The sequence below is a fragment of the Pelmatolapia mariae genome, linkage group LG2 (genome assembly GCF_036321145.2).
Source record: "Pelmatolapia mariae isolate MD_Pm_ZW linkage group LG2, Pm_UMD_F_2, whole genome shotgun sequence".
NCBI lineage: Eukaryota > Metazoa > Chordata > Actinopteri > Cichliformes > Cichlidae > Pelmatolapia > Pelmatolapia mariae.
The window spans coordinates 35,036,278-35,050,515 of NC_086228.1; the positions used below are offsets into that span (position 1 = coordinate 35,036,278).

Sequence of the window (14,238 nt, forward strand, 5' to 3'; positions counted from 1 at the left end):
CTACACCTGTGTTTGTGTGTGAGAGGGGTTGGAGGCTAACGGCTGTGCGTTTGACCCCTCCTATCTCCTGCACCACCATCACACAACCCCCACGACTGTGATGATGTCTGAACTGTAGCAGTGATGTCATATTGATGGCGGTGATGTCACAGTATGCAGGTCATCTCTCTCTCTCTCTGTCTCTCTCTTTCTCTCTTTCTGTACTTGGTGGATTGTGATGTTTCTAATCCCTCATCTCTCTCCTCTCCTACGTCTCCCTCCTTCCCTTCCTCTCTCCCCCTCTTATCTATCTGTCCTTGTGTCTTCCTCCTCTCTTTCCTCCTGTTTTATCCTCTCTCTTCCCGCTGTAACTTTAACCTTCCTTCCCCTCCCTCTGTGTCTCGTTTTCCCTCCATCAGGTGTCCCAATGACTATACGGGGGACCGCTGTCAAAACTCCGTCATGGCCAATTTCTACAGTATGTCCATTTGCTCTTGTCTGTCTCTTTCCCACTGAGATGCTGCATGCTACATTGGAGGGGTTGAATGGAGGGAGTGTATGCGTGTGCGTGTGTGTTTGCATACCTGCTCGTCTGTTTAATGTGAGTTATCGTATGTATGTGAACGTGTGTGTGATGTTTGCATGATTCTGTGTCCACCCTTTTCTCTCCCTGTCTCCCCTGGTTCCTCTGTGGTGCTCCTCTAGTAACCAGAAGCAACCACTCTAGGAATATTTGCATCTATTTTTCATGCCAGCTCACCTGCTTGAAACCCTATTTAAAGTACGCTGGATCTACAAAACAGTTCCAAAATAAACAACTTAATAAGCATTATGCCTCGTCTTACATCTTAAAATTCTGCACATCAGTCATGTAAATTACACCCAAAAGTTCTCGTGCTGCAGCTTGATCCAGAGGCTTGCACTAAAAGAAACAGAGGAGACAGAGAATTAACATAATGAGCAACACAGGAGGTTGAAGTTATTTGCTTTCGTTGAATCGCTTTGTCACTTTTCTTTGTAGATGATCCATTGGTGCCGCTTGTTTTGGAGCAGGAAAAAGAAAAGCCAGAATTGAGCAATCAAGGCAGAACTATGTGGATAGAATCTATTAGCAGAAAAATCTTTGATCGATTTTACATTTTGGAAAGTTGAGTCCTTGCAACATTGTTTTGAACAGCTGCCAGTTTTTGCTAACAGTGACAGTGCGCCCAAAATCCCAACAATTTGGCAAGTGAATGGAAATAAGATTTAGAGTTTGAATGTTTCAACATTTTAAGTCTTCAGGTAATGAGGTTTGAAAGCACCATTCATCGTTATTCAACCGAGGGCCTGTCTCAGTGTGTATTGATCTGACTTTCTTCAAATGACATCTTAGAGGTTATTTCTTCTGACGGTTAAGAGCTTACGATATACTGTGTATATACTACCCAGCTGTTTTCACTACAAGCACCCATGGATCATCCGATAAAATATTTTTATGGCATATTGCTAAACGCTGCTTGAACTTTTCATGTAGGGTTCACTTCGAATACATTCAGAAATTGTCACCTAATTTTTGAATAAATTGAATATTTTAACATTTGGGAAATTTTCTTATTTGTTTTTCTGAACAGAGCTATAAGACTATTACCACTCATGTGATACAGATACATTAAATATAAACCTATAGCCAAGATAGCTAACAAGTTAGCGTAGCTTAGCACAAAGACTGGAAACAAAGGGAAACAGCTTGCCTGGTCCTGTCCACAGGTACGAAAATGTTACTACCACCAAAGAGTAAAGTGTTATAGTAAAGTAAATTGTTATATATTTACTGTGTAATTGTAAAAAATAAAGTAAAAAACTGAAAGTTGTGGTTTTTTTTCAGTTTTGATGCTAGTAGCAGTGAGTTACTGGAATATTATTATTTACAGACAAACAGTAGAGCTAAGAGGTTAATGTTTTTACCTTTTAAATTATTTAGTGTTGAACAAAGCCAAGCAAGCTTTTTCTAAAATTTTCCAGTCTTTATACCAAGTTAGGCTAAAAGATTCTTGTATCAGTCCTCTTTGTAAGTTGCCACTATGGCTTATATCCCCTCAGTTTTACCTTTTAAAAGACTTCCCTTTTACAGTCATGTGAAAAACAAAGTATTTTCTTTCTGAGGTTTCATGTATCAGGAATTAATAAAAACTACATGGGTCTTAGCTGGTTCTAAAATTATTAACATACAATAACAACTACATATGTCATATCACACTATTCATTTATCAAAAAGCAAAACGCAGAAGCACTCTGTGAAAAGGAAGTGAAAAACTAAGTAATAATTTTTGCCTTTTTCAGCAGTTCGGTTGTAGTTTTGCTGCTGTGCTTGGATTCACTGTTACATGACCCAGTTTATGCTTTAGCTGTCAGACAGATGGCCTCACATTTGACTCTAGGATACTTTGGTATAGAGAAGAGTTCACAGGTGACTCAATGAGTGCAAGGTGCCCACGTCCTGAGACTGCAAAACAAACCTAAATCCTCATCCCTCCACTACTGTGCCTTACAGTTGCTATGAGGTGTTTGTGCTGCTGTGCTGAGTTTGGTTTTCTACAGACATGGTGCATTGTTGCCAAACATCTCCACTTTGGTCTCGTTTGTCCAAAAGACATTGTTCTGGACGTCTGGAAATCTAAGCCGTACTGCCTCGTTCTCTTTACAGAAAGGAGGCTTTCTCCTGGCAAAACATGAGACTTGTTCAGTTTTCTAATTGTACTGTAACAATTAACATGCTAACTAAGGCCTTTAGAGTCTGAAATGTAGTTCTTGTGTTTTTTGCAGTTTCTCTGACCATTACATGTTCTGACCCTGGGGTGAATTAGCTTTGATGTCCAATCCTGGGAAGATTGGCAGCTGTCTTGGATGTTTTTCAGTTGTGAATAATCTTTCTGACTCTAGAATGATGGACTTCAAATTGTTTGGAAATGAGCTTATAGCCCTTCCCAGACTGATAGGCAGCAACAACTGCATCTTTAAGATCAGAGCTGATCGAGATTTTCCTCAGTACCAGACCAGCAAACTGCCAAAATGTAGCTTTTATAGTGGTGCTCACACTTGCTGATGATCAGTTTTTCAGGTGCATTTGATTAGCTGCACCTCTGCTGCTTACCCTCTGAACTCCTAATTCCTTAATTCCACACACTGCTTCTGCATTTTGTCTTAGATTTTGTTAAGTAAATAATAACACAGTCTAATATGCCACGTTTTGTTGTTCATCTGAGCTTATATTTACCTAATTTTAAAATCTAACAAGAACCAAATGACTGTTTTTCGATGACTGAAAGTCTAAATTTAGGTGAAGAATAAAAGGTGAAAGGTCGTATTTACATAGACTTGAATTCCACATATTTTCACCAGCCTGCCCACTGAGTGATTATCTGCGTATTGCATTACCTTCAAGGCAAAAATCAAATTAAGTTATGTTCATACAGTGCGTGTACCGTACAAATTTATTAGAGCGCCACCCAAAGTAAGTTTTTGCTTAAGCACTGATGGTTAAGCGCTTTGATCAAAGTTATATTTTTAATACTAAAATATAAATATTGCTTTTATCTCTGAATTTTCAGATTTACTGTTAAAAAAATCAGAAAAAATATAAAACGCATTAATATTTTTGGTTAAGATACGCACTTAGAGTAAATTACCTACACTTCTGAACACGCAAAAAAAATTTCTGACTTCTTCCAGTGTGCAGCCCCAAACACAAATTTAGTTTGTTATTTCCCTAATAAATAACACTATCATTTTTGGCTGTTTTTTCCTGTTTTCATAAGAGGTGGTCTAATAAATTCAGTGTTTACTGACAGCAAGAAGGTTCTGGGTTAAATTATGCGTTTTCAGAGGAGTTCGCTACGAATTCAGACTGATGTGCAAACAGATGTCTTTTCAGCAACCTAAGAATACGGCTTTTCACCTTTCCCTTTTGAACCAAATATCAGCGTTGTTTAGACGTCTGTCAGGGTCGTCTTTTCAGTGTCTTTTCAAAGAGGTTTTTGCTGGGTGGGATGTAACTTGTGAAACTCCTGTTCCCCTGCTCTCATTTTTCATTTGTGACAACCAAGCGCAACGCTCCGAATGTCTTCCTGGAGAGACCGACTGGTCTCTCTGTATTTAAACAGGACTGTCGTCCCCTTCTCTCCAATCTTTAGCATTTTTGCTCCAATCAGCAATCAAAACATATTAAAAACACGACCAGTTTCCACATAACCAAACCCACTTGCACAGGAAGTCAAATATGTGGATTTCCCAAAATGTTGAACACTTGTTTAAACCAGAGGGATGAAAGAAATGTGTTTGGTCATTCTCCTGTGATTGCATGGGCAGTGATAGCAAAACACAGTCAGCCAATATTGGCACAGGCACATAATTAACGGGATGAGATCTCTGCTTAAAGAATGAACATTTTTAAAGTTAGCACCTGGCTTCTTTTGTACAGAATCAAACGAGCTCTTTCTTGTAGCTGCCCAAGCAATCACACCGAGATAAAACTTCTTGTTTCCAGGGGTTATACAGTGTTGCTTCACGTTCATGTTGTGCTTTTGTTTCTGTTTGTCTATTGCTGAAGTTTCCATACTGAATAATGTCACATTTAAAGCAAGAACAGGTTTTATTGTATGTAACGTGTGCTTATTTTGACCCCACCATCAAGCCTTGTGTTCATGCTGAAGTCTGTCTGTGTTTTCTTTTGCACTGTGACGGTGAAGGAACACTCTCTGCTGTTTTAAATCGATTTGTGTCATTTTCTAGCGGTATTAACACACAGTGCTCAAGGTTACAGAAGTTAAAAGTTAGGGTGGACTGTTCTGGCCAGTAATGCATGTGAGGCCAGAAATATTGGGAATGCTGAGATGATCTCTCTGTAAATCCTATGAGAGTCTCTAAGAGCAGCGTTATACAGAAGGTATGCTGTAATCAGTACAAAGGCACACAGTTGCCATTAGGCGAATGAGTTACAGCACCCACCCCCATTTGTTGTGTCAGCCTCATCGACTGTACTGTGTTTTTATGTTGGAGAGAAACTCACTGCTTTTATTGTTTGTTTTCTTTACTTTTTTGTCTTATTTTTTTGTCCTTTTTGATTTTGTTTCTGTCCAATGTTGTTTACTCCAGAAATGAGGTCTAGTAAATATAGCAGTAAGTGATGTGGCTTCTTGTCTTGCTGTCTTTGTCAGTCTTTCTCTGCATGCCTTTTCCTGCTTGCTGTTTCTCTTTCCTTCTGCTTTTGGTTCATTTTCTCCCTTCGTGTTTGATTTCTGCCTGTTTTTTGGTTTCGTTTGTTTGGGTTTTTCTTTTTTTGGTTAGTTTTTCCTGTCATTTCTGGGGGTCACAGAGCTGAGGCTGTCTGAGTTGTCTGTCTGTTACTAGACGGTACGCGTGTCAGTCACTCTATAATTAACTTATATCCTGGTTCAGCATATGCAGGACATGGAAATAATATATCTGCTCCAAAGTGGACATTACACCTGACCCTATGTGTCTCTTTCCTTTTACCACGACAACTTTCTGCGCTGGCAGAGCTTCTCAGAATTGAATTTATGGGTATGGAACATTATTATTCATTTTGCTGTGCTTAAAGGATGTGCCAAGATCCTCTCACAGTCACACATTATTGTCCCATCTTCTCTCTAAAACCAACAACTGGGTCTCTCACAACCTGTCCTTCTTTTCCTCCTGCCCACTAACTTGGTTTTAAGACACCTAACCTCCCGTCTTTGCATGCACTCTTCTTTTTTTGGTCTAACAACACTAGAGAAAGAGACAAATTCATTGGGAAGGGATACAATAATAAGAGAACGTGCAGAGGTGCATTCAAACTCAGTGTAAGGGGCTCCTGATACGAATCCAAACTGTTTATCTGGACACCATATCAGAAAAGCAAAAAGCTGCCATCTTTGCTCCAAAAGAAAAATCAGCGAATGTTTTGCATCATTGATAAATACAAGTAACTGGCTCGTCCCCCGGGCTTTGGCAGTGTGCATATTGGTTTCAGCAGCCCGTCGAACAAAAACATGCAAGCTGCGAGCATTTTTGCAAAGCACTGCCAAAAGCCAGCAAAAAAAGCCTGACTACATAGTCTGTCCTTATTATTATGCCCTTGATTGACTCAGTGTCACAGTCAAGAGCTTGCCTGTCCTAAATCACGATCGCTGCTGGCCCCACTGTGCCAGCGAGCTTGCCTTCCCATTTCCTTTTGCCTTTCTGTATCAGTACCCTGTGACACACACACAATGCCGGGCCGAGGCTCTCGTAGGCTCGTCAATCCCTACAGAGGAGGCCCTTTATTTAGAGACTCTCCTCGTGCCCTCCCTCCCCCCTTTCCCTTCTTTTCAGTGGCGTGTCTAGAGTTTTTTTTTGTTTTGTTTGGCAGGTTTAATGATAGGTTTCAGGCACCACTGAACGGCATTAGTTTTAATGTAAACTGAGAAGAAACTCATTTGAACAAACAAATATTTGTGTTGCAGAAGATTTAAATGGTAAATGGCCTGTATTTGTATAGCGCTTTATTTAGTCCCTAAGGACCCCAAAGCGCTTTACACTACATCCAGTCATCCACACATTCACACACTGGTGATGGCAAGCTACCTTGTAGCCACAGCTGCCCTGGGGCGCACTGACACTGATTTAGGTTGATGAAAACAAAAAGTTACTGTTGGTTACTGTTAATTTGGCCGTAACTAACAATGCAGTGACCTCGATAATCCAGTTAGTTGATAAGGGGACAAAGTCAGGTCAGTCTTTGGTTCCCGCAGGCCTCTTTCTTCTCCTGGGCCTTTTTCCTGGACACGCCCCTGCTCCCCTTGCAGCCTCTTTCCTCTCCCTCTGTGTATTTCCTTCTGCTTCCTCCTTTTTCACCACTTTGCTTTTCCTGCTTTTATTCCCTCTCTCTTCCCTCTCACGTTCCGTTTATTTGTTGCACTGTGTTTTGTGCTTTTCGTTCTGACACAGAGTGTTACGCCGCAGCAGCCCCCAGAATCTGAATTGGATACACTACAGGATTCACGCGCCATCACCATAAATGTGTTATGAACTAAATAAAGTTTAATGTGATCCACAGGGACTTCCACGCCTGTACTGTTGAGTCCGTTTAAATCGAAATTGGTTAGTTTTCCAACGCACAAGGACTCTTGCAGGAAATTTGCACGTTAAAGAAACAGTATAGTCGTTCACAGTTTTTCCCAAGAATATGAGCTATGAATTAGATTATTGTAAAATTGTAAAATAACAAACTAAACACCATAACACCATGGGTGCTATTTAAACCTTTTTCTTTGATAAAAATGTTTCGCTTTTTAGCTTCAACTTAAGGTTAAGGTGGTAAATTGTGACATTGCTGTTGGGCTGTAATAGGTCACACCACCAGGGGGCAGCAAAACAGTCAATCTGGTGTCAACTTGTTTTAATTCAAAAAATCCTCCTGTGTTTGTGATGCTGATGGCGAGCTATGTGAATACCAAACTTTCATCTGGTTCTCGGGCCGCTGTGGTGTTAACCCTGATTTTTTTTCCCCCCATCTTGACAACTTGTCTCGTGTGACTCTATCCATACAGGCATGGCATCAGATCTTTTCCAGTGCCATCTGTGGCATTACATCCCCATGGCCATTACAAACTTGTTTAAGACAGCAGGAAGTCTGTGCCAGGTTGTAGGTTTACATCTCAGCTTTTCCTCATGATAGTCATGAGACTGTATAATTACTCCTCTTTGTTGTGGTAGTACTGTGTGACTGCAAGAACGTTAAAAGTCCAAGGCATGTGATTTGGTAGAACAGAGACAGCACAGGGACACGATGACAGCAGATAATAGTGAGGACAACAGTTTCTTTAGTTGCCATAGATGGGATAGTGCTCATGCTGTATGTGTGTGTGTGTGTGTGTGTGTGTGTGTGTGTGTGTGTGTGTGTGTGTGTGTCTGTGCGTGTGTATTTTTGGTATGGTAAAATGTGCGTGTGAATGTGTGTGTATGTGTTTGCATATTTGCATCCACAGAGGCTGAGGAGCTCTACCAGAGGCGGGTGCTGACGATCACAGGCATCTGTGTGGCGTTGTTAGTGGTTGGCATCGTTTGTGTGGTGGCCTACTGCAAAACAAAGTATGTCTTTGAAGCAAAAAGAAACGATTCCACCGTATACAAAAGACTCAAAACCTTTGAATTAACCCTTAAGTTAAAAGCAAAAGTGCCATTACAAAGACCTAAAAGTACTCTATTACAATCAGAAGCCTTATATTGCATACATGTTAAGTAACTTTGACTAAAAGCATTTGTTCTGCAGAAATTGTCCTCTGGAACTGAAATATTATTAATTAAGACATTATTAGAGTCCTCTATTTAAAGAAAAAAAGAAGCTGCATCTTTATTTGTGAAAAAATTGTACTGTGCAAAACTCTCGAACCACTGTATTCTGCTAGGAAAAATAAGTGCTGCGATTTTCTAAAATATTTGCAAACATAAACGTAAATGCAGTGCATAAGACAAAAAGAAATCTGAATGCGCTTAAAAGTCAATATTTGATATTACCACCTTACTTTAAGTAGTCTTCAGGAATAGTTCTCCAAGCTTCTTGAAGGACATTCAAAGCTCCACTTTGGATGTTTCTGACTTTTGCTACATTCTCTGTCAAGATGGTCCCACACTGCTTCAATAAAGTTGAGGTCTGGGCTCTGGGGAGGCCAATCCATGCCTGACAGTGTTTCATTGTGTGTTTTTTATCCACTATGCTTTTACTATACTAGCAGTGTATTCGGGATCATTATCATGTGGAAAAATGAAGCCATTGCTAATCAGATGATTTCCAGATGGTATTGCATAATGGATGAAAATCTGACACTAATTTTCTGTGTTCATACTTCCAGCAGTTATGACATGATTCCCAACACCACCGACTGAAATGCGGCCCACACTAAGACAGAGCCTCCACCGTGTTTTACAGATAACTCCAGACACTCACTGTTGTCCCGCTCTACTGACCTCTTCCATATATGATACATTTGACAATCATTTGAACTAAAAGTTTCAAGTTTGGCTTCATGATTCCATCACACCTGTTGCCACTGATCCTCAGTCCAGTTCTTGTGTAATTTTCAGACTTTAGCCGTTTCACCCTGTTTTCCTTCCTTAATGGTTTCTTGACAGCAAGTCTTCCATTGAGACCGTTTCTGAATGGTGAAGGGCCTGTTTCTTAAGAACGTGACTTTCACATACTGTTCATACTATAGATGTTGTTTTAGGCTTGCTATTTTGTGTTTTGCCCTTTACTTGTCTAGTTTCCTCAAATTTTTCATGGACACTTTTTTAGCAAACAGATGTATTAAAATTAAGTTTTTGGTGAAAAAGATTATTTTAAATTGGTCAGACTTGATCTTTTCCATAGATTCAACTAAAGAAATAGGAACATGGTTTTGTTTTGTGACAGCGTGTTTGTAACAAAGAGCCTAGAGATACAATTTTAAGTTAGTTTTCTGCTAAGTTCTCTGTTATGTGTAAACAAAAATAAATGAAAAAGCCAATGTCTGAAGAAAAACTTTGAAAAACCACGAGAAAGCTTGGAGAACATTTGCTCAAATCTATTTTTTTAAATGACTAAACTACTTAGACTTTTGCACAGTACCATATTTGAACATTGTCATTTAAATAACATGACTGGAGGAAGGCATCTTGAAACTGCTAGCATCTTATAGACCTAAAAAAAGTTTTAGTGCAGGCATCTTACACTGACTGTAAGTACAATAGTAATATATAAATACATATAATTCACATTTTGCTAGCTAATTGCTATTTACTCATGTTCTACCACGTCCCCTCGCATATTTTGAATTCAGTAGTAAGAGAGGATATCGGTTTGGTAGATCTCTTATTGTTCCTTCATCATCACCACCCGTCCAGGAAGCAGAGGAAGAAGATGCAGAGTCACCTACACCAAAACCAGAATCAGTGTGTGGAGCAGCCAAACCGCATGTTGGCTAATGGGCCAAATCATCCTGGCCCTGGTCCTGAGGAGATCCCCATGGTTGACGTGAGTCCAAACAATAATAACACTCAGCTGAGTGGAGCCCTAATTTTAGTTTGTTTTTGTAAATCATCATTACTTTCAGAGAAGCTGTTTAAGCTTAAGTTGAAACCAGAGTGTTTGCAACTGTAACAAATTGATTTCATTTGACTTTCTGCTATGCGATTCAACAGCAATTAATTTACAAGCATAGCTACTGATCTGATATAGCATAAAAATCCACTATATCAAAGCCCCAAAGCATTTATTAAAATAAAACCAGACATATCAGTGCTTTTAATTAAATATACCCATCCCAGAAATAGGATTTGGGTGTCAAGATGTCCAGAAAACCCTCACATATTCATTAATGCTAATGACCGACCGAAGAGGAAAAAGACAGGAGGACTGGATGTTCAGAAACCAACAGAGACTCAGCTGGTTCATGTTCCTGCTGGAGTTTTTTTTAGCTTTGTGACTTCGATTTAAAACTTGAGTTAAGGTCTGCCTTCAGCAAGGTGTTTGTGTGAATAAAACGGTGATTCACTGACTACATGGGGAAATTTTGGTGTCACGCAGCTAGCTACATGTTAAAGAGAGGTCAGAAAACACCTACCATCCTGGTGGAGATACAACAGGCATGAGTCAGCATAAACGTAAAGCTGAAAACAGTGAAGAGGAAAGAGCAGAACGCCCTGATGTAGTTACATTTAAAATTCCCTGTCCATATGTTTGTTTTTGTTTTGATTTGAAGGTAACAAAGTAATCAAACGCCTTTTATGTTTTATTTTTTCAGTACATCTCCAAGAGCGTCCCTACGACCGAGTGCGTGATCAGCCACGGAGCAGAGGGTGCAGGCAACTATGCAGGCAGTCGAATGTCGACCCGCTCCCACCACTCTACCACTGCCTCACATGCCTCCAGGTACATCCACACACTGCAGTCAGGATGCACACATAATCCAAGCAAAAGAACAGTTCTCTGCTAATCCTTAGTCTTTGTCCAGTTGGAGCACATTTTATCTTTGAGCTGTTGCAGATATTCTTGTAAACACCAAACAGATAAAGATGGGCAGCATACTAAAACAATGTTCACACAATTCAACCCTCAGTCAAAATAATCGGATTGTTATTGGTCTGTGACTGTTACATCTGGGAAATCCACTGGGGGCTGTCGTACGTACTTTACAGTGCATAACAAATTTAATAGAACACCATCGAGTGTAAGGTTCATGCCGCAGTTGTGCTAATTTAACATTATTGGTTAATTACCAGAATCATTTTTTCTGTAATGGTTGATCCACCAGTTTGTGCAAGCTCTTTAATCGACATGATCACTTTAATGCTAAAATAGAATTATTGTTGTTATCCATGAATTTCAAGATTGACTGTTTTACAGTAAATGAGGAGAAGCACACTTTTATTTTTAAGATTAAGATGCCAAATTACAGATATATGCAATTGTTCCTACTTAACAGAAAAATGAGTTTTAGTGGTTGAATGTCACGTTTGATTTATTTTCTGATTTAAGTGTCAAAGTTTGGGTATAAAAATTTTACTTTTTCACAGGTTTTTGACAGATTTCAAAAATATTTGTGTTTTCTTTTTTTAAGATAAAATTGTTAAGCTCTGTAAGGAACTGCAGGATGTTGTCCAAGAGTGCACGTACCAAGTACTTACGAATACAGTATAATTTGTTTTTCCTGTCCTTCAAAATACTCTGAAGGTGCTCATTACTTATGCAGATATTGAAAGGTTTTACTCCTTTATTACCTCGTACCCACAGTACCAACAGGACCTGATAAGAATTATATATGCAATGTTTTCCGAGGACTTGCAGAAATCACCGTCTGTGTTATATAGTCAATACGGTCAGTTTCACTTCAAATTTTACTTTTAAAGTAAATAATTTCCTGAATATAATACAGGTATATAAACTACAATATAAACTGTCTGTGTGACCTTATATTGCTAGAGCTAACTAAGCAAATTGCAGCTAAAACAGAAAAGATTCTCCATAGTTGCAGATTGATTAGTCACTTCACCACCAGAGGGCAGAGTAATAACTCATTAACTGAGCTCTAACTGCAACCACAGCCACTGGGCACACCCCGTGCCCCTTATCTGTGGTACTGGCTGCTGCTTTGGCCTAGCTTGGCATGCCTGCTAGATCACTGTAAAAACATCCACTCCATCTGCTATGAATAGCTTTCAGTACACGGCAGGCACGCATCTGCACAACAAAGTACAGCAGCTACACGGGGTAGCTTCAACCACCTTGAACACAACACAAACGAATCCTCTGTTTTCATGCTTAACACAGGTGACTGTTGAATGTCAGTGGGATCAGCAGTACTAACTTCAGTCTCCCTTTGTATCCCCCTTCCTCCCCGCTGCTGTCATAACCTTCTAAACTCGTCCTGCAGACACGAGGAGCACACGTGGAGCATGGAGCGAACAGAGAGTATGAACTCAGACTGCCAGTCAGGTGGGCTCTCCAGCTCTGTGGGAACCAGTAAGTGCAGCAGCCCAGCATGCATGGCGAGGAGGGCCGCCCACTGGGGCTGTACGGATGCGTCGGGACCGGGAATGCAGTACGGGGACTCCTACGATTCTCTAAGAGACTCACCTCACAGTGACAGGTAGAGAAAGTGGAAATGCTGGGCACTGTGGTTTGGAGGGAGAAGGAACTTGCTCAGTGGATCTTAAACACTTTTTCTTGGCTGTGCTTCTTGCTACAGCAGGCCCTTTACTCTCTGGCGACACCAAGTGGCAATTAATTGCTAGGACTTTCTTTTTTTAGTCTTTTTAAGAACTATATCACCCAGACACTGTTAATAATAATGTGTAAAAAGATATAGCGGTGGTGAAGGCAATTACATTCATTTATTATTATTATTATTATTATTATTATTATATGTTTGTTGTTGTTTAGGTGATTCTACTCATCTAGTTTTGATACACAGGTGTGACATCTTTTATTTTTTATTTTTTTCACCCGTGACTTTGTAAAGAGAAGAGAAACGGGGCGACAGCAGAGTTCATCGGAACAGGAGAACCCTGAAAAAAGTTCAAAGATCAAAAACTACAACATGAAAAGCACAGACTGAGGCTGCAGTGACACTTTTCATTGTATTTAACACTCAGTTGCACTTCAGCTCTTTGCATATTATAACTTCTCTCCTCCGCGTCTGACTCATGGATCAACAACAGTACAAGCAAGAGTGGCCCAAGGCTCGTCATACCACACACTTTGTACACTGCCTCTATCTGACAACAGAGCTCACTTCAGGCAGACGGGCTTATCTCTGGACTAGAGCGGACAGCGAGCACGCTACCTCTGCTCAACCATAAAACCAGCTTTAGCTCTGCTATAGACTGGTGACCTGTCCAGGGTGTACCTCATTTCTCTCGCTATCACAGCTGGAGTAGGCTCAAGCTTCCCCGTGACCTTCATTTGGTTGGAAGAAAATGAATGGATGGATGTTAATACTGCATAATAATAACTAGTATTTCAGAATATGGGACACGGATGCACAAGTAAAGCTGAACTCAGTAAGCGGCAGGAGTCATTCAGTTCTTGTTGGAGTGATTGCACATGAGCAGTAATGTCTTTTATACTCTTGTGATTGACTAAGCAGGTTTGTTGGCACTTAATGGGGGAAAAAAGGTGAACCTGAGCCAGTTAGTTGCAGTGTTTCTGTTTGAAGTTTTTTCCTTCCATAGTTCAAAGACTTACAGATCACAATGAGGGTTGGTTTTTGTGTGTTATGGTGCTTTTCAGGGAACAGACAGATGTGTGACCTCTTTCAAAATATCATGATTAAGCCGTTGGTGCAGCTGAGCGCCTCAATAATGCAGTATCTACAGGAGTGCACACTTACTAAGTGCATTGTTAAAGTGAGAACATTGTGTTCACCAGATATGAGCATCTGTTAGAGGTAAAAATGCACACAGTTGTGGTTATTTTTTGTGTTTTTCTAACCTCATCCAGGTATGTGTCTGCACTGACCACGCCAGCACGCCTGTCTCCAGTGGAGTTCCACTACCCCCTGCTGCCACCCCAGGTTCCCACTTTTCAGATCACCTCGCCCAACACAAGCCACGCCCTCTCCCTTCCTCCTGCTGCTGCCGCCTACCACAGAGACGATGACCAACCGCTGTTACGGTGCCCCGATGTACGTAAGCCTATATACATCGCATGCATATCGGCGGGGGGGGGGGTCCTGCTAACAAATCTTATCAAAAGCACAC

The 14,238-nt window shown here is 40.4% G+C and overlaps 1 protein-coding gene across 1 annotated transcript in view; it reads left to right on the forward strand.

Annotated features, from left to right (window-relative positions):
• The window catches only part of nrg2b (neuregulin 2b), a 63,529-nt gene that overhangs the window by 44,825 nt on the left and 4,466 nt on the right, over nt 1-14,238 (forward strand). Inside the window, exons 5-11 of the mRNA XM_063499579.1 lie at nt 399-457; nt 5,518-5,541; nt 7,989-8,091; nt 9,883-10,012; nt 10,782-10,909; nt 12,411-12,626; nt 13,979-14,162. Coding sequence (XP_063355649.1) covers nt 399-457; nt 5,518-5,541; nt 7,989-8,091; nt 9,883-10,012; nt 10,782-10,909; nt 12,411-12,626; nt 13,979-14,162 — 844 coding nt within the window. The remainder of the gene's footprint in view (nt 1-398; nt 458-5,517; nt 5,542-7,988; nt 8,092-9,882; nt 10,013-10,781; nt 10,910-12,410; nt 12,627-13,978; nt 14,163-14,238) is intronic.